At 44.1% G+C, this 20,884-nt stretch overlaps 1 protein-coding gene across 4 annotated transcripts in view; it reads left to right on the top strand.

Annotated features, from left to right (window-relative positions):
- The window catches only part of CTNNA1 (catenin alpha 1), a 152,898-nt gene that overhangs the window by 2,420 nt on the left and 129,594 nt on the right, over positions 1-20,884 (top strand). For 3 of the 4 annotated variants that reach the window (XM_075900135.1, XM_075900136.1, XM_006115779.4), the window contains exon 2: positions 20,095-20,201. In XM_075900135.1, coding sequence (XP_075756250.1) covers positions 20,097-20,201 — 105 coding nt within the window. In that variant the 5' untranslated portion in view covers positions 20,095-20,096. Of the gene's footprint in view, positions 1-18,498; positions 18,565-20,094; positions 20,202-20,884 lie in introns of all 4 variants that reach the window. The other variant, XM_075900137.1, reaches the window with a different exon arrangement.

Here is a 20,884-nt window from a genome sequence, read left to right as displayed (position 1 = left end):
AGTAATTGGAGGATAAGAGATTTAAACAAATCTTCTGCATAGATCAACTACTTGAGTGCCTCCTTGCAACTAATTGAGAAATAGCTTTTACAAGAGAATCAACAATGGCAGTATTTAAACTGGAAATATATTTAAGTGGAATTTTAACATGAATTGAAATTAGATCCTGTTGTCAGACAGTGGAGGTGGGTGGCTTCATAAATTCCTTTCTCCTGCAAAGAATTAATTGGAAATGTTACTTGTCATCTGTAATGAAACTGAGCAATCCATAGATATTAAGATAAGCCTCGGGTGAGGACAGAGCATTTTATGGTCCCCTGTGCAAATGCTTGTTAAATCATCAATAGAGTAGTGTTGGATACTCAATTGAGATTCCTACATCTTCTGAATTAACTAGACATCAAATAGAATATGGCAGGCTGACTTTTACTGTGTTGCTAACGTGAAACTGGAATGTTTGTGTCCTTTTCTCTTGTAATACAATGCCTTTCTTGGAAATCCCCAAATGCTTATTCCACTGAACTTGAAAAGTTATTTGCTTAAGGCAGGGGTGCCCAAACTTTTTTTCAAAGAGGGCCAGATTTGATGAAGTGAACAAGCGTGAGGGCCGACCATTTTGCCTGACATTCTTTGAACCATTAAAATTAAATGCAAATTAACTATTTTATGCAAAGTTTATTGCAAATGGCATACTTTTCATTTCGTCACATGGATGACAAATCTAAACAGGTGTTAAATCACTCTGCCTTTCATATCTGAAGGCCAGATGGAAAAAAAAATCCAGGAAGCTGAAATATATGTCAGGAACATTGTAAAGTACATTACCTATTATTGGTAATAAAGGTTGTCTGTCAACTTTTAAGTTCAAAAAATATGAACAGGAACATAACACCAAGTATACATGTTATGTCCAAATTTATTTATAACTGATTTAGACCAACTGACATTAACTGAGATTTTACAATGTATTCATCTCAATACATATGGATTCGTTGGGGGCCATAAAAGATAGATATTGCCAAATTACCTGTGGGGCCGTATTAAACCGGATCACGGGCCGCAATTGGCCCGCGGGCCGGACTTTGGACATGCCTGGCTTAAGGGCTTGATAGCATATATGGTATAAAAACTTTCCATGCTAAGGAATGAGTTGATACTGGTGGAAACTTTTCATGTGGACATACATACAGGTGCAGTCTAGCTTTGGTTGCTGTGTAGGGAGTTTAAGCTAAATCAAAATAACATTGATTCTGAAATAAGATCGGCTAACAAAGATTATACCCCTATAACCTGTCTTATATGATAAAACTTTCTTGTGTAGATAATCCCCATGTTACTCTACAATGCTTTTTGAGTGGTTCAGGAGTGATGGAAAGATTAGTTCTAAAACATTAATTATCTTCTGCAGTCGTGTTAAAAAGCTGGTGTTCTGAATATTCTTTTTTAAATGCCTAGACTATTGATTCCAAGACACATTTCTGCTTCGTGCGAGTGTGGTAGTTGACTAGCATTTTCTTTATAATAGCCTTATACTAAGAGTGTAATTTATATGATAGCCAAGAAGACTTAAAAGAATAAGTTGTGTGTTTACCTTAAGTCATTCACTATATTGGGAGAGTGCCCTAATCCAGTATTATGGTGAGTTTGGAGTAGTTCCATTAAATGGATCTGCTATTCCAGGTATGGTTGCTCAAGAATTTGTTTGCAGTTTTGGAGAAAAGTTGCAGATGTTGATAGTACAACCTTTGAGAGTAGTAGTTATTTCACCAAATGTACAAGATTACAATTGTGTGGGTGTGTCGTTCCAATCTCTATTATTGAAGGAATCATGCTAATGAGAGGAACACATTTGAGAATCATTTGTGTCCTAAAACAATGGTAAAAGTAGAGCACAGAGTTAAATACATGAAAAATAAAAACCAAAATTTCAGATCCAGCTGCAGATGGAGTCATTCTGGTTGGAAAATGAGGTGACATTGACCAGAAAAGACTGACATTCTTTCTGCCCTGACTACCCTGCAAGAAGAGGTCAGCAATAAACTGACGTTCTGTATTGCATACAGTAATAAGATTAGCTTTCCTACTTATGTTTGCATGTGACTGTGGCATTCTCCAGCAGAAGCAAGTGGGTATCTTGACTCCCTAAATTTGCCAAAGCAAGGTAAAGTGTGGCTGTGAACCACGTGAATTTGGAGTGTATAGGATAGCAGACAGATGAGAAAAATGAAGTGAACATTTGTAGATCTAGACCAGTGATTCTCAAACTTCTTGGCCAATGGCCCACCCTGTTCAATGCAAACCTTTCTGCAGACGACCAACTAGCCACCGATGACACAATGGGTGCATGATGGGGTGGGGTCCAGGTAGGGTGCAGGAGCAGGCTGAGGATAGAGACAGGGGTCTGGCTGGGGTTTCACAATAGGAGCAGCAGCGAAAGCCTCCCGGTGAGCAGTTTCCTGTGTTACCATTTCCTCAGCTGAAAGGGAATGGAGTAGCAATGCTCAGAGCTGCTTCCTCCTCCCATGAGTTGAATCTGGCCTGCAAGGCTTGGGGCTCCTTCCTGCAGCAAGAAGCCAACCCCACAAGGCAGTGGCTGTATGGGGCTGGAGTGCCTGTGCAGGCTTCCCACTGTAGTGGTGGAGATTGATCCCTGAGCCCGTTGTCCACCTGCAAGACCATTGTGAACCACAGTGAACTAGCCCTATTTATTAAACTTCATCTTGGTGAGAAATGGGATTGTAGGATATAGAAGACCAGTTGCTTTCTGCAGCTGGATTGTGTGAGCTTTTTAAGGCCTTGTTTACATGGGAGAACTTGAGTATAAATTTACTGACAATTGCCGCTGTATGGATGCTCTTATTCTGGAATGATTACTTCTTTCTGGGTTGACTTATATTGCTTTCAAAGTAACAGTCTAGAGTGTGGTTTTGTTTTGTTTTGTGTTTTTGTTTGGGTTTTTTTTCTCCAAGCTCACCTTAAGAGGGTGTAGATGGGGAAAACTTTAGACGATCTCTTATTTTTGGTCTTTGTATAGCACTGTACTACAGAAATATGTAGCATCCGTGGGCCTCTAAAACATTCTAAAGACATAGGGGAAACAGTCTCATCATTCCTTGGACTTATTGTCCCCTTGATACTATTTTCTGCTATGCCACTTGTATTGCATTATGGGGTAGAACCAGGGTTTTTCAACCTGTGGGTCGGGACCCAGGTCGCTATTACATTTCAAAAGGGTGGCCAAGTGTCTCCCTGGGTGGCTCTGCCCCCTCCTCCCCCTGTTTTTGAATTGCCTTGTGTCACCAAGTCTTCCTGAATTGTCAAATGGGTCTCCATCTGGAAAAGGTTGGGAACTGCTGGACGTTTCAGACCCATTGTAGAAACATAAGAGGATTCTGCTTTAATTCATCTATCCTAATTGAATTCTCCACTCTTAGCCGGATTCAGAGCCATTCTATGTTAAGACTCAGAGAAGATGGGCTCCAGAGCTGGCCTCTCCTGTGCTTTTTACAATACTTAGAGACTGTAAGGCTGTCCACGTGGATGGGTTTGGTGGGGGACTTAGCTGTGCTTACTCAAGGGTTTTATCTACGCTACCAAGTGTTGTCGACACAACTTATGTTGACACCCAGAAGTTGACACCACAATCACCAGTGGGTGTTCATGCTTGTTCCCTCTGACAGATTGTCAGATGGCAAGTAACCATCTTTGACAGTGTAAGCAATGCATTGTAGGTATGTATCTGAGGGTGTGTCTAAGCTACATGGCTCTGTTGACGGAGCCATGTAGATTAGGCTGATGGGCAGAGGGAAATAAAGCCGCGATTTAAATAATCGCAGCTTCATTTAAATTTAAATGGCTGCTGCGCTCTGCCGACCAGCTGATGATCAGCTGTTTGTCGGCAGATCAGGGCGGTCTAGGAAGCCTTTGTCGACCAGCGCAGGTATGCCTCGTGAAACCAGGTTTACCTGCGCCAGTTGACAAAGGCTTCCTTGTCGACCGCGGCACGTCCAGATTGTCCCGATCTGCCGACAAACAGCTGATCGTCAGCTGGTCGGCAGAGCGCGGCAGCCATTTAAATTTAAATGAAGCTGCGATTATTTAAATCGCGGCTTCATTTCTCTCTGCCGATCAGCCTAATCTACATGGCTCCGTCGACGGAGCCATGTAGTTTAGACACACCCTAATAGTGCGGTGTTGTGGGAAAGCAGAGCTGATTTGCATCTTGGGATTCCCTCTGAATTCTCCACCAGCCTCCTCAGTTGCTGCAAAGAGCATCATGAGTAGCTCTGTGCTGAGGCATGTCAAAGCAGTACAGCAGCCTGTCCTCCTTCCCCTCCCCCCCCCGCTCCCCCGCAGCAGCAGTCTGCCTGCTACTGTGCTCTTAGTGCAGGGCAGAAGAGCAGGAGCACTCCAATGATTTGCTCTTTGTTTGTTCCCCAAATGGAGCAACACACTCAACTGTCAGACACTTCACAGAGCTTTGAAAGGGCAGGGGTGCATGCCTGCAGAGCAGGACAGAATAGAACACTGAGCGGAGCCCTTCAGGGCAGGCAGGCATTGACAGGTACTGGCAGAAGCCAGTTCTGTTGACAGACAAACAGTTGTGTCTGTATTGGTTCTTGACAATAAAGGGGGGAGGGTCTTTTTCATAGGGGGTAGAAACTTTTTGCCCCCAAAACTGGGCATTTTTCTCCTGATGTAAGCTGCATTGCAGTGTATATGTTCTCATTGTTTTGGCTACAAAAGGCAGTTCTTGGCAACAAAACTTGGTAGCCTAGACTTAGTCGAGGGGTGGGTGGGTGGGGTGAATCCTGCAGAGTGAATCCCTCAGTTGTCCAATCAACAAGCTTAGTAGCTGGTAGTCAAGAAATAAGGAGCAGCTTGAGTTTACTCTTGGGGGAATTCTGTCCATAAAATTCCAAAACTCTGTATAGTTTACCTATCACAATAACGCAACATAATTCCAGCAGTTACACTTACTTGATAGCTTCAGAGGGGTAGCCGAGTTAGTCTGTACAGAATAAACTTAAACAACAAATAGTCTGGTAGTGCTTTAAAGGCTAACAAAACATGTAGTTGGTGGTTTTTTAACTTGATAGCTTTTTTAAAAATTAGAAATGCTAGCATATAGTGGTTTAAACCAGTGTTTCTCAACTTTTTTTTGAAGTACTCCTTTTTTTAAAAACAAGTACCCCCAATACTTAGTTTTCTTTCACATGCTTCCCCCCCCCCTCTACTATTGCAACACATTTATTTAAACAACTTAATCGTAGCTGGGTGGGTGATGAAATTTGGGGGTGTAAAAAGTAGAAAAATAAAATGCTGTAAAACTTAAAACAAAAGTTCAGCTTTCTCCAAATTTTCAGTTGTGTTGATGTACCCCCCAGACCTCTCAAGTATCCCTAAGGGTACTTGTCCCACTGGTTTAACTGATTAGCCTAGGGCTTATCAGTTAATCCAAACTACAAGCATTCTCCCCCCCCCCCCCAATATGTATCAGAGGCAGTAAGGTGTGGGGGAGGGAGATAGGAACCAGTACCCACAGGGAGCTGGCTTTTATTACAACTCCACTCATGCTGCTACCTCTGTATCAGAGGTGGGAGGGTGGTGCTGTCAGCCGGGAGCTAAGACCCCCCCATGGACAGGGGCTGCTGCCACCCTATGCTACTGCTCTCTGTATTAGAGGTTAAAGTGCTGTGCAGCCGGCAGGAGCTGGTCTGTGGGGAGCCGATTTTTAAACAGGCTCCCTTCTCAGACTAGTTCCACCTGTCACCTGATAGAGGCAGCAGCATAGGATGACAGGGGACTCCCTCGGAGTGGGGCTTTGAGTGTACTGGCTGCTGGCCCCAGGAGCATTTTAGTCATTGTGTAAGCAATAAAAACTTTTGTGCCTGCATGATTACTAAAATACATGTTCTCTAACTTCCCTAATTTAAACTACAACATTATTATTGTAACCAAGACCTGCCTTATAGTTATAATCCTGGATTTTCATTTCAATTACATTACAGAACACCAACATAAAATAAAGTAGACTGTCACTTCAAATTGCTCAGACTTCTGCACAAGAAAGTAGTATAGTTTTGCTAATCATCCTGCATTTTTTTTTAAATTAGACTGAGCTGTAATCTAACCCATTGTGCCTTCCTGGCAAAGGGAAAAAAAATCAATGCACATAGACCTTACTAGCTGAGGGTTACTTTACTATCCTTTACAATAAGGCTTCTTTACACCACTCTGGCAAGGTAAAGGAGCATTAATTGACTAAGAATGGGAACAATTAACAAACATTAGCCACCTGTCTTTTTAGTTGTTACATTTCTGGTCTGCCTCAGGGACCTAGCCTGCTTCTCACAGCCCTATCCCTCCAAGGCCAGGATTCAGCAACAGGCTAGGTATGTGCTATAGCTTTTTCTGATCACTTTTCCGGGAAGAGGTGCTTCCGCCATTTGACCCAGTCTAGACGGGGCCAAATGGTAGAAAAGCCTCCTCTTTCGGCGGAGCCCTTATTCCTCATAGAACGAGCTATAGAATGCTCCCCGAAAGAGCGCATTTGCTGTTCCACAAAAAAAAGCAGAAGAGCAAATACATTCCTTGGACACGGAGTTTTTCTGGGATACCAGTCTCCCCTTTCCTGCCATGGTGATATGCCCTCAGGCAGGAAGGGGTATGTTGTCGACAGGTTTCTCCCTTCTCTTCCCTCTCCCTCTCCCCCCGCCACTTTTCTGTGTGGGAGTCAAGACGTCTGAAGGTATGAAATCTGCATCTTGTCCATGTTGCAGAATTCCATCGTGAGTACGAGTTGTTCCCCTCCTTAGCAGTGACTTCAAAATATTAGGTGAGAGCAGAACAAGCTGCTCAGTAGGTCCTGCTGTGGGGTTAGGTTCTCACCCACTTGTATTGGTGACACATGAGGTCACTCTCCTGATGCACAGCTGAAATAGAGCAGGGTTGTTTCAGAAGGAAGGCAAGGTTTGTAGGGGCCAGTGTGGGAACTGTTTCCACTTCTGCTAGGTAGGTTGTCTTAAGCACTGTTGCTACTGATAATGTGGCTTACAAAATGCTCTCACCCTTTGGTGAGACCTTATGCTTTCAGTAAAGGGGTGCTTCATAACAGATAGCAGTTTTCCATTGTCTACACTGGGAAAACACCCTATTAAATGCCTTACACACATTTTAATATAACTTAACAGAGATGAGGACAAATGCATAAAATGACAACTACAACTTTAAAGAATGGTTAACTTCAGTAAAACATGTAGTCACATTAAATATAACTTCATATCTGAAGACTAGGGGATAGCATACGTACCTCAATTTTTAAAAAGGCCCTGCTTGTAATCCAGAGGTTACCAACCCAGTAATCTTTACACCCATTCCTGGTAATCTGGTTGAAATAATTAATACTAGAATTAGACCCTGTCATACCTTCCAGGTGTTTAACAAACATGGTTTGTGCAAAGGGAATTGCATCTTGCTAGTCTACTGATGTGTACAAAGAATTCTGATAAAAGAAGTGGATAGAGGAAAACCTGTCTGTCCAGTATAGAGAAGATCCTTACTATGTACCTATGAAATAACAGTGACTTGAGGTATAGAACCATTGCTTTGTCTACACTGGCAAATGTAAAGCGCTGTCAGTTACAACGCTGCTCACAGAGCACAGCAGTGAAACTGTCACCTGCCAGTGCAGTAGTGTGAGCATGCTTCTGGCACTTGCAGCTGAATCCGGAGAGGTACAGTCTAGGGATGTCAATGTGTAGTCCACTACACAATTAACCAATAAGCCTGGGCTTATCAGTTAATCTTATCGACTACACACATTCACCCCCCCCCCCCCCCCCCGCCTTGCTGCCTCTGTATCAGAGGCTCCAGAGACAGTGGAGGATGGGGGGTGGGAGGGGAGTGGGAGCCCATGAGGAGCCACTGCAAAGAAGCCCCTGTCCACTGCAAAGCAGCCTCTGTCTGCGGGATCCCCTGTAGATGGGCTGTGGCCATAGACCAGCCTCTGTCCACAGTGAGCCTGGGCTTTGCAGCAGCTTCCCCCATCCTTTTCCTCTACTCTTCCCTCCCTTCCCCCTCGCTGGCAGCAATCTCTTTCTGTAGGGAGCTCAGACCCTTTTGGACAGAGGCTGCTGTCACTTGGGTCCAATGCCCTATAGTGCCTGGCTTTGCATCTCAGTAGCTCCTGTGGCTGTCTGCATTTGGTTCAGTCTTTTAATGGCTTTTGTGCTGCACACTCTGCCTCTTCAGTCTGCAGGACTGGATCCCAGACTATTGGGGAAAAAAATGCTGATCGGTATGACTAACACATCATGTGGCAGTCAAGTTATTCCTTAAGCAGCAAAGTGACAATGAAGAGTCACATTGATCTTGCCATGCACAGTAACTATGGTATGAATGGCTTGTGGCATTCATGGTGGTGCTGATCGCCGTGGAATACTGATTTGGGAAACAAGCCCTGAGTGGTGGGATCACATAGTCTTGAAAGTCGGGAATGACAAGCAGTGGCTGCAGGATGAGGAAAGCCACGGTCATTGGACAGTGTGGTGAGCTCGTTCCCCACCCTGGTGTTGCATGGACATGTGAATAAGAGCTACACTTCTGTGCTGGTGAAGCATTTGGAGATTGCATTGTGGAATCTGGCTACTCCAAGCAGCTACTGATTGGCTGCCTATCAATTTGGAATGGTGAAATCAACTGTTAGACTCTGGTTGATGGAAGGTTGCAGGGCCTTTAGTTGCATCCTTTTCTGAAAGACTGACTCTGGACAACACACTTGGCATTTTGGATGGCTTTGCGCAGATGGGCATAGGGGCAATATAGATGGCACACATTCCAATTCTGGCACAATACCACCTAGATGGAGTTTGTTAATCAGAAGGGATGTTTTTCCACGGATCTCCAGGTGCTTGTGGATCATGGTGGGTGTTTCATGAGACTAATGCAGGCTGGTCCAGAAAAGTGCTCATGAAGCTATGGACTGGGAGCCTTGACAGCAGCAAGGAGCAGTTCAACAGGATGAGCAGGTGTAAAATGACTCTGGAGTGTTTTTTTGGGTTGTTTAAAAGCCCATCGGTGATGGGAAGCTGGACTTGGCTGATGACCACATCCCTGTGTTTATAGCCATGTGCTGTACCCTCCATAATACTTGTGAATGGAAGAGCAAAAGCTTCAGTCAGGGCTGGCCTGCTGAGGCTCCGTGCCTGGAGGCTGTTGGAACAGCCTGAGACCAGGGCTGTTAGTGTGGCCCATAAGTATCTGGGAAATTCTGAAAAAACGTAGTAATTGTTGCTATGCATGGGAGTGCAGTAATTGCAATGCTAGTGCATGACTGTGATTAGTCTGTGTGATGCTCTGAAAGAGAAGGGCCTGGTGCTTTGCTGGTGTGTGCGTGCTGCCGTAGAATCGAATAAAGATTGCTTTCAAAGCCAAGAATTTCCTTTATTAGAAACACCAAATATTACAACACACATGCAGTGTGGCACATCTGCACTTTGTTGCAGGAGGGAGGAGGTGAGGCCCTGGCATGTTTATGGACTTGTGTATGTCTGGGTATTTTATGCAGCGTTACTGTCTGTGCTGTGCAATGGGTGCTGCAGTTCAGCAGGGCTAAACTGCCTGGGGATGTGGGTCGAGTGCCTGTGGGAGTCTGCTGGACTGGGAAGGAGCAGGTGCCAACTGCGGACAGGATAGTGGCCAAAATATGGTGAAGATTCATGGAAAACAGTTTTGGGACACGGGCTGCAGCCACGTCTTCAGTTCTTTTCAGTAGCTGCCTGAAGCATAACCTCATTCATTGTCATCTTTACTCTTCTGAGGCACTTCCTTGCCTGGCACAGCCATTCAGCTGGTGATAACAAGGAAGTCTGGAATCTCCAGGTTCAAATCCGTGAAGCCAAAATGCAACGTTTTACGGAAGGACCATTGTTAAACACTACACAAAGCGCTGATGTGACCCAGTTTAAGCAAGCACTGATTGGCTGTCCCAGGGTGAGCACACACAAGACAGAAGGGTGAGTTAACCATTGGGCCAGGGTCTTACTGTAATCTGGGTTTATGCGTCTTGGGGAGAGCCCACACTGCAGAGGCCCCTATAATCAGTAATGCCCACTTTTTCCACAGGCTGGTTCATCCTGGAAAATACTTTGCTGCTGAGGGAAGCATGGGAGGGTCTTGGATAAGACTGTAGCTTCCCTTCTGCGGCTTGCCTGTGTACAGCAATGAATAAGCAGCTCTGCCAAGGAACCTGCAGAAGTGGATTGACCGGCATCTGCCTGATACTTTTGATGACATCTGAGAAGCCTGGTTTTTTTTTTTTTTTTTTTTTTTAAGTCATGACGTGAGAGTACATACTCAGTACCAATCTGACTAGCCTTGGTTGGTACTAGTGTAACTGCCACTGGGAAGATTTGAACCTGGGACCTCTGGAGCTTAGTGTAGGAGCATTGACAGTTTGAGCTGTAAAGCTACCTGGCTCTTAGCTCAGGCTGTAAAGTTCCTTTGTTCTTATTTCTTGCTATAAGTGGTCTAAGTGCCACTGCATGGGACAGTGAACCACACTAGGTATGCATCCTCTGCCATTTGTTTCCCCAACCTCTGACTGCTGTGACTGGCTAGCCTCCTCTGGCATAGAAAAGGGCCCCTGACTGCATGAATCTGTGGATGCTGTGTTGTCTTTTGGCTATGGGCCCTCTCTCGTTCATCCACTATTTCCTCTTCCTGGCCCAGTCTACTCTGGAGTGGTTTCTGAGGCCCTGAAGTATCCACAGGGGTCTTCAGAGCTGGAGTAACCCCAAGGTACATCATTCAGCTGTTTGTAGGACTGGCAGGTCATGGGCACAGCACTGGAGTGATGGTTTGCCTCTGTACTTTGTGGTAATATTTTGCAGTTCCTTCACTTTGACGGTGCTCTGCATCCAAGTCATGGCCCTTTTTGGTCATACATCTGGTCATACATATGGCCATTGCCACCATAATTCCTGTGGTTGGCTCGCAGCTGGGACTGCACAGCTTTCTCTTCCCCAAATGTTGATGAGGTCCAACATCTTGGCATGGCTTCAAGTAGGGGATTATTTGGTGTGTGGAGCAGGCATGGTCACCTGGAAAGATGCACCGAGAGCACTCCATGTGTTGCCGAGCAAAATTCCTTTGGAATTTTGAAAGGGTGAGTCTGAGGACTGGCCTCCTAAAGAAAGGACAGGACTGTAGAGGTCAAACCAATCTCCAAAGAGGTGAGAACAGGTATTGTGGGATGGGTACCAGAGGCCTGTCACAGCACAATAGTACATCAGTGTTCATGCTGGCATCCCAGTGCTGTAGCCACCGCACAGCAAGCTGTAAGTCTCTCATTGAGATAGCTTACCTAGAGTGCAGCAACTGTGGAGTTTTGTGCTCACTAACTGCCTTGTCAATGTGGATACCTCCGGAGTTAGTGCTGTGAACAGATTTACTGCGCTGTAATCTGCCAGCGTAGACAAGCCCAAAGTTTGCACTAGTACCGCTTCAGCTGTACTGCTGACTCTCTTGTTGATTCTACAGCAATGGAAGGGTTTTTTCCATTGCTGTAATAAATCCACTGCCTCAAGGCAATACCTATGTTAATGGAAGAATTTTGTCTTTGATCTAGCTTTGTCTACAGTGGGGGTCACATCAGCCTAGCAGTGTGTTACACAGGGTGTTAAATTTTTCACAGCCCTGAGTCATGCCAGGTAGGTTGGCTTAGTTTTGTCTTAGGGTTAGGCAATTCCTCAGTGTTTCTTTGTAAAATACCATTGAGGACTTCAGAAGCTGCTTTAAAAAGAGTTAAGTGTTTCAAAGGCTGTCTCTTAATGTGGTGGTGGTGTGGAGCAGACAAATGGAAGATGGTTTGGGCTATATCTGTTCTTGGAAGAGCTTAGACACTGTTTTGATAGGTGCATTAGAAACCCCTATGGCCACGTAAGGTGGAAATTGATGTGCTTTCCAAATCACACGCCTTCCTGAGAATACAAGCACAATTATACATGTCTTAGTTCCCTTACAAAGTCTGCTAACATGGATTTAAGAGCTGCTTGTCCTGTACCTGTTCCTTTGCATACCTACTGTGAGAAGATAGATTTTCTTTGTAAAGACTAGTTGCTTAATGTTGAAGGGGGGCCTGACCAAAATCTTGAGTGACATACCTGTGCGAGCTGATCCTGCTGAACAGGATTTCATTTCTTCTGAATGAACTGTCTCTTCTGTCAAACTCTACAAAACTCAAACTACACTAAGACAAAATAGAATATATCAAAATGGAAGTAATTGCATCAGCTAGACTTCCACTACATCTGTAGCTGTGTAATTGGCCTTCTAATCAAATTGCTCCAAAACCGCCTTCAGTTTCCTTACAAATTCAGCGTCTGTGTAGTCGTCTTGTAAAATGAGTGCTGTTTTGCTCATTCCTCTTCATATATAGCCAATGTCAACTTATTTAAATGGCAGTTGGATTCAGATATAGTCTAAAAATTCCTCTTCATATCATTGGGAAGCGGAGAGCATATTGTGAAACTTAATACTTCTGTGGGATTGTTGGGTATTGGTGACATCTCTTCCCACAGTGTTTTAATATTGTGAATATCCATATCAGATGTAGCCGTGTTAGACTGGGGTAGCTGAAGCAAAATGCAGGACAACGTAGCACTTTCCTGCGCATCCAGAAATAGCATAAAATATATCATATTCCTGCGCATCCAGAAATATAATTTAAGCTATCATGTGCCGAAAGTGTCCGTCTGCTATGTACATTGGACAAACATCTCAGACACTTCGCCAAAGGATTAATGCCCACAGAACAGATATCAGACAAGATCACAAAGAAAAAACAGTTTCTTGCCATTTTAACCAGAAAGGACACTCTCTCAATGACTTAACCACCTGCATTCTGCTACAAAGACCTTTTACATCTGCACTTGAAAGGGAATCCTCTGAACTGTCATTCATGTTAAAATTCGACACTCTCCAGGAAGGAATGAACAAATACTCAAACTATCTTACCCATTACCAAGATAGCTTCCCCAATTATCACCTCTAATACCATTAACTCACAGACATCCCACTCTCCCCACCTCTAATATCATCAATTCACAGACACTTACCTTCCTTCTCCTCCCCCCACCCCTGCATCCCCCTCCTGTTCTGAAATGTGATTTGTCCTTTTCATATGTGTTCACGTTTTTAAATTGTATCCTTTGGTATATATGGTTGTGACTATTTTCTTCCACTATTTGATCTGAGGAAGTGGGTCTGGCCCATGACAGCTCATCTAATAAACCATCTTGTTAGTCTTTAAAGTGCTACATTGTCCTGCATTTTGCTTCATATCAGATGGTTAAGGCAATAGTAGCAAGATAACTTTTCAGCTTCCATTTATCATTGCATAAGCAAATTGCGAAGAACTTTCATACTCTTTCTCCCCCCCTCCCCCACTATCTTTGAGTATATTGTTTTTCAATATATTTGTGGCTTTCTCTTCAAACATACACAGGGGTAGGAATTCTATTTGTAACTGGCCGAGCATAAGATTTGACCTATCAGCTTACATTATTTTAGTATAAGTATTTCTAGATGTCACAAGCGAAGAACTGGTAGGATTCTTGTGAGTTGAAAGCTGCTGGGAAGAGAATAGGCACGGTGAAGCAGTTGAATTAATAACTAATTTTCTTTCATTGTTGATATTCTTAGCAAGTTTTTGCCTTTTCACTTTTATGGCTTGGTCACTAAATTGTCACTTTTTGGATAAGACATAGCTGGCTGTTCCTGAATGAAGCTGACAATAAAGACCTGCTGAAGCCCTGGAACGGAGCCTTAATTCATCATTGTGATTGTTTTGATGATGACTATATAGAAAATTGCTTGCAGGACCATCACAGATCTCACTTTTTGCTTCAGTAGATGCTTTTATTGAGAACATAACAGCCATACTACTGGGTCAGATCAAAGGTCCATCTAGCTCAGTATCCTGTCTCCTGACAGGGGGAACTCTCAGCCCTGTTTAATCAGTTCACCGATTAAACAGGATTTTACATTCCTAGTTAAAATGTATGTGTTGGAAGATAGGTCTGTTTGTCCTCTGTTTTTTGAGACTGCAGGTGTGAGTTTGGAAGACGGTCAATTTTGATCCAAAAAGTAAATGGCCATGCCAGACAAACTACTTCAGTTATCAGCAGTATGCAGATTTGTCTCCAGTGTTAGCAGATTTGTGGCACTAAGGTTTGTACATGGTTCTGGCATTGCAGTGTTGGGTCAAAATGCAAGGGTAGTACTGGGAGGGTAAAAATAGCATGCTGCTTTCTTAGTTTAGCTTAGTTTATTTTTAACTCTTCACTTTGAATACTGGATTGAAATGCCCCTCTTTCCTTCTCCAAAACTTATATGATGAATTTGGCTCTTAAACGTCTCAAGCTTCTAAATATCTACTTAACTTTTTAGGGTTTCTCTTGTTGCATGTATTTTACCACAAGTAATGACTTCACACCAAGTCAGGCTTCCCTGCATGTGATTGCAATCTTGCCTGAGTAGTTCAATTTTTGGCAACTAGTAGTTTGCTCAGATTAAATCAGACAGCTAGTCTGAAGGACCAACATGATTTTGACTAATTAAAAGGATATGAGCATGGTTCTTGTACTCAAATTGAGCATGTCATCCATTAGTTTAAGTCTTATTGTAACATGATAAACTAATACAGAATCTCCTGTATTTGCTGCAGTTGACTTTCATGTATTTGCTGCAGTTGACTTTCATGCAGTTAACTTGAGGCAACATGTTTATGGCAAACAAGAATGAAAAAAGCTTTGTTCATGTAAGTAAAGGCAGAAGGCTACCATGTGAGCATTTTGGCTTGAAAAATGCTTGCTTTTGGGAAAATCATTGATATGGTCTTGAGAGCATTTGTTTAGATATTCAAGGAGAGCATGCCTTCCACCTCCCCAATGAAATAATTAGGCATGTGCCTGAATAGTAGAGAAGCTGCCAAGATCCATTGGGCCTTATTCATGTCCTGATGTGGAGGGGTAGTGGATTAAAATGTTCATGGGGTGTGACACACAGGATCACATGTTGAAAAATATGCCTTTGTGTGAAGGCACCTGATTCTGAGAATAAGAATGTGACAGGCTTTTTAGGTATTACTGGAGCATTTGGTAGCTGGGAGACCTTAATGACCTTGCTCTTGAATGGTGGTGAGAAGGCAATAAGGCTGCCAGAAGTAGGTTCAGGTGGAAGACCTAACTTTTTTTTTAAAAGTGTTTTAAATGTAAAAAGTTGTTGACACATTTGGGAGTTCCCTACAATCTCTTTGGGAGGTTGGTTATATTAGGTACATTTTTGGAGTCCATTTGCCTTAACTGAAAAGATTGATCATCCATGCTCACAATACATGAAGAATCATTCTGAAGAGAGGGGGAAGACAGGAATGAACACTTGGGACAAGACGTGAAGTGGATTTCCTTGGAAATGGAGAGGTGACAACGCCTCTCTTCCTCTCCCATACCTTAGGTCAGGGCTCCCGTATCTTAGGTCAGGGCCCCTGGGGGCCACAGTGATACAACACATGCCGAGGGTTGCAACATAAGTGTGGCTGCATGTACATGCAAATATATGCAAATAGTTTTTCACACTGATGGGCATGAATACAAAGATTAAGGCAAGACTGCGCAACATGCAGGCCCCATTTAAGTCATTTCTGCTGATATTAATAAAACAATATTTACCCAACTTCCACCCAAATGACAGCACTTTTAATGAATAATGACAGTCCAGGAATTTAACTACTAAAATGCATATCAACAGAAGTCCATTATATTGGCTGCTTTTCTGTTTTGGCTCCCACCAACGGGCCGCATGTTGAGCCCCACACAAACCCAAACTGCACCGTGGGCTGTAAACAAACAGGCTGAGGGTTGCATGCGGCCCACAGGCCACATGTTAGGCTAGGGCAGGGCTACCCAACAGGTAGTCACGCTGTCCAGGGGGACTCTTTCTGGTGGCTATAAGTGTAGCAAGGTAAGTGAGTAAAGGATTATCCAGTGACACCTTCTGCCCTCCTAACTTTGTTACGTATTTGAGAGCGTTTGTCTTCCTGTTCAAGAGCTAGGACTACCACATTCAGTACACGGCTTCCTTTTGTCTTAACTTAAAGTACAGTAGAGTTTGGTTGTGCCAGGAAAATGGCATGTGCTTGGGATGGGATTGCTTCTCCTAAAGCTGTATAGAAAATAACTAGGGAGGTGAAAGCGGCTGGCTGGAGGTGCCTCCCCATACTGTCCAAGACTGCCCCAGCCCTGAGCTTTGAACTCCCCACCAAAGATTTGTACGAAGATATGCTGGCTGTAGCCCTCTGTCAGGGATGAATTCACTATTTTATTGCACTTGAGGTACTGCTTGCTTGCATTTTGGTTTAAAATACTGGAAGTTGAAGCTAGACACATTCAGACTGGGAATTAGATAAATTTTTAATAGTGAAGATAATTAACCATGGGGGAAAATTACCAAGGATTGTGGTTTTGGATGTCTTCCTAAAAGAATTTCACTCTAGGAGTTGAGGAATGTCTGTTTATACATGAGGTCCGAGTAGACTATCACAAGGATCATCATATCTGGTATTAACTTACACAATGCAATGAGAAAACAATTATGGTGTATGCTTTGTGGGTGTTTTAACTGAAATATGCCTAACTCTTGCAAAAAGTTGACAACACACATTACCAATATCACTTATCACTGTAAAGCGTTTACCTTTTTGAATCCTTGAGTTTCTGATGTATGGTCAGCATATAAAAGCAGGAGTGCAAACAAAGACAAAGTTTGTGTGTGTCTTCTCATGCAAGTAAAACAATTACAATTTAATACCTTTATCTCCATTTGGGGATTGGATATGGCATCACTTCTAAATTGTATGGAAGAATGCAAGCATACACCTGATTCCTTCCCCTTCATAATACACATCCATGCTTCCCTGGTGGGACTGGTTAGACCAGTGGTCACCAATCAGTAGATCAGAATCTACTGGTAGATCTTGGAGCCTCTGACAGATGATCCTGACAGGTTTGGCCAAGAGGGCTATCAAGTGCCGGCACTTCAGCTGCCTCCTCTTGCCACTGTTGCTCATCTCCTGCTCTTTGCCTTGGAGATGCCCCTCCCCCTGGGGAGCCTCCTGCTTCCTGGGCAGGATGGGGGAGGAAGAGGAGGGTGCTAATGTCAAGGTGCCCCCTCCTACTCTGAACCCCTCCTACTCTGAATCCTATCTCCACAGAACTGGGAGGGGGGCACCACAGGACTTGGGAAGGAGTTCGCTGGCAGCTTTAGGGAGTGGGACAGGGCAGGAGTGAGCCTGCCTTAGTCCCACTGTGCCACCAGCAGTGCCCAGCTGGAGTCCACATCCCAAACTCTGACCCCAGTCATGAACCCCCTCCTTCACCGCAAATCCCTGCCTTAGCCCTGAGCACCCCTGCATCCAAATGCCATCCCAGAGCCTGCACCTAGAACCCTCTCCTAACTCATCCCGACTGCCTGCCCCAAGCTCAGCTCAGAGCTGTGCTCTCAGTCCAGAACCCTTAATCCAAGACCAGAGCCTGCACCCTAACCCTGTGCCCCAGGCTGATGAAAGTGAGTGAGGATGGGGAAGAGAGGGAGGATGGAGTGAGCAGGGGTGGGGCCTTGAAGGGGTGGGAAGGAGGCAGGGCAAGGGTATTTATATTTGAGGTAGATCTTGAATTGCACTTAAATTCAAAAGTGATCTCCTGCCCAAAAAGGTGGGAGACCACTAGGTTAGACTCTGACGGTCTTAAACGAGTCCTGACTTGCAGCATGGCTAGAAACTCATGCTGTTCCTCCTCTTAGAGCCCTCTGCTATGAGCAGCAATCTCCACCTTTTCAGAGGTATGCATAGTGGTCTGTAGGGTGTTGGGAGACGGGGGGGTGTCTGCCAAGTATAGCATGCAGCTCATTGTAAAAGCAGCAGGTCTTTGGCTTAGTACCAGATCTATTGTTGGCTTTCCTGGCAGTGTAGTATGGTTGCTTTTTCTTTTTTTTTATGTGATATGCCTGTTGAACCCCTTTCCCTGCATCTCTGGTACTAGGAACTTTAAATGTTTGTATAAACATGTTACTGCTGACATTTTTAGCTCTTACACATTTACATGCAGGCGGGCAGAAGACGGCGCTTGTGGGGAGCGGGCTTTTAAACTGGCTCCCTGCGAGCACTGGCTCTTGCCTCCCCCACTCCTGCTGCTGTCTTTAGTATAGAGGCAGCAGCACAAGGGGCAGGTGGCTCCATGGGAGCTGATGTTAGTGCGGAGCTGGCTTTTAAGCTGACTCCTCCCAAGCACTACTCTAGCCTGCCCTCCGCTCTGCTGCCTCTGATGGAGGCAGCTCCCCGCTGGCGCCGGCTCCTTCCTCTGTTGGCATGTACTTGTTTATGTGATTAACATCCGTGCCCAGTAACATCTATTCATAATATCCATATGTGTGTTTGCGCAGCCTTTTCTCTCCACAAGCCTCGGAGACCAGTATCTGCTGTCTGCTTTTTTTGGAAGTGGCACAAGGGTGAGTTGCTAAGTGTGCTTGTCAAGGTGGGCAATCAGAAAAAGGCATTTAAAAAAATAGGAATTATAAAGAGGGTGGAGTGGCTTCCAGTTTGTGGGACCCATAGGCAATGGAGCTTACAGTTGTCACTGTCACATTATGGGACAGCTTCTTGAGAACTCTTAGGGTCAACACAGGTCATGCAATGTACATATATTTGCATTGTGTCAACCTCAGCAGGTCAACTGCGGCTGCATTGCTGTAACTGGCTGCTTTATGTGGGTCAGACCGACTTGAGTGTAGACACACATACAAATAGGGAGAGGCAAAGTAACTTTGTAAGAACTCAAAAAAAGCAGTATTGGGTCAGACCAATGGTCTAGTGTCCGGTCTTCACGCAGTGGCCAATGCCAGATGCTTCAGAGAGAATAGAACAAAGCAAAATTCTCAAGCGATCTATTCTGTCATCCAGTCAAAGAATCTGGCTGTAAGATGCCTAGACACACCCAGGGCATGGGGTTGCATCCTTTACCACATTGGCTAATAGCTACTCAGATGGGCTTATCCTCCATCAGCCTGCTTCCAAGATAATGCAGGAACAAATTGCTCCTCTTGAAAAATGTTTTCATGCTGTCTCTTTAGTATAAAGAATCACAGATAATAAAAAAAGGGGTTTTGTTTGTTTGAGGTCATCTTTTAAGAATAATTAACTATCCTATATAGGAGATGGCGGGATGTAGCTTCAAACAGCAGATAATGTTTAAAGCATGGAAAGCCAAAAATTGTGAGCTATGGTGTAAAATAACCTGGAACTGGTTTTAAACACACAAATATTTTAATACTTGGCTCCCTAGATTCTGGTTATTGCTTATTGCTTGCTTATCTGGTTGTGAGATGGTTTTAGCAATCTCAGTGCTATCTGGAAGTAAAACTAAAATGAGGTATGTCTTTAATTTGTGTCTTCATGTTAGTTCTGTTGAAACCCATGGCGCTCTTGGAGCGACGTAGCAGGTCTCTTCAGTGCCTTGGGTATTTTTCCTAAGAGAATTGTGAAATGCTACTTGGCAGTTCAGTGGGGATGTAAACCTGAAACCTCTTTATGTGGAAGAGAGGGCTTTGCTGTGACTTCAGGCATGTACAGTAGAACAGTGGTTCTCAGTGTGGATCTGTAATAGTCTTGGAGCTCCAGACCGCCCCCTCCCCCGGGAAGTTGGTGCATTAGTATCCACTTTCCACTGTGGAAGGGAGGGGGAAGGAAGAGGGCGAGCCTGGTGGGCTGCATCCAGCTTGCAAGGGAAGAAAGAGGCTCCACGTGCTGGTGCTCCAACCCCCCGTTGGACGAACAGCAGTGCAGGAAACCACTAGAGGCTTTCCCTGCTGCTCCCATTGCCCAGAATCACAGCCAGTGGGAGCAGTGAAAGGTAGTGCCTGGGAGTGGCAGGAGGCACAGAGCAAAGCACTTCAATTCATCCTTCTCTTGATTTAAAAATGGATCCATCATGGCGAATAAGTCCTAGCAAGACTAAACTTTTTTCTTTTTTTTCCCTCCAGAAATGACTACTGTTAATGCAGGCAGCGTTAACTTCAAATGGGACCCAAAAAGTTTAGAGATAAGAACACTGGCAGTTGAAAGATTATTGGAGCCCCTGGTAACACAGGTAAGAAGTGTGTGTGTGTGTGTGTGTGTGTGTGTGTGTGTGTGTGTGTGTGTGTGTGTATAAAGTTATCAAATTTTGGTAAATTTTTCAATTTGATCTTGAGCCTTGGCAGTGAAAACCTAGTCTGAATAGATGGAAGAAAGAAATGAAGAATAAAAGATTTTTGCTCAGTCTGTCCTGGTGTTAAGTATGCTTCTAATCTTAATCTTAGACTTTTTTGCTTTTGTCACACTTAAATATAACACTATTTCATTTAATTAGAAGTGCAACAAGCATATATCACATTTTTGCTGAAGTTTTATTGTACTTGCTGTCAGTTTATTCTCTATAGGAGAATTTTTTTCAACAAGAATCAGGTGAGACTTAGACGACAGTTTCATAAGGTCCTTTACTATTGTCAGTAGAAACTGAGATGGTGTAGAAGGTTCTGTCTTGCATTACAATTTTGGACTAAAACCTCTCATTTATTGTGGGAACAGCAGCAATTGTTAAGATTATATAACACAGTGGTCCCCAACCTTTGGGGGCTGCCGGACCCAGATGATTTGGTGGGCGCACATAAATGTCCCGGTGGGCGCCGTGGTGGGCACCGCTGATATAACAGCTTTCATATGAATTCACTCTTGGATAGAAAATTTATAAGCAGAAAACCCATTTTGGGAAGAGTAGCCAAACAATGAAAG

The sequence above is a fragment of the Pelodiscus sinensis genome, chromosome 17, assembly GCF_049634645.1.
Source record: "Pelodiscus sinensis isolate JC-2024 chromosome 17, ASM4963464v1, whole genome shotgun sequence".
Classification (NCBI taxonomy): domain Eukaryota; kingdom Metazoa; phylum Chordata; order Testudines; family Trionychidae; genus Pelodiscus; species Pelodiscus sinensis.
Note: the sequence above shows the minus strand (reverse complement) of the source record. Positions and strands in the feature narration are given on the sequence as shown.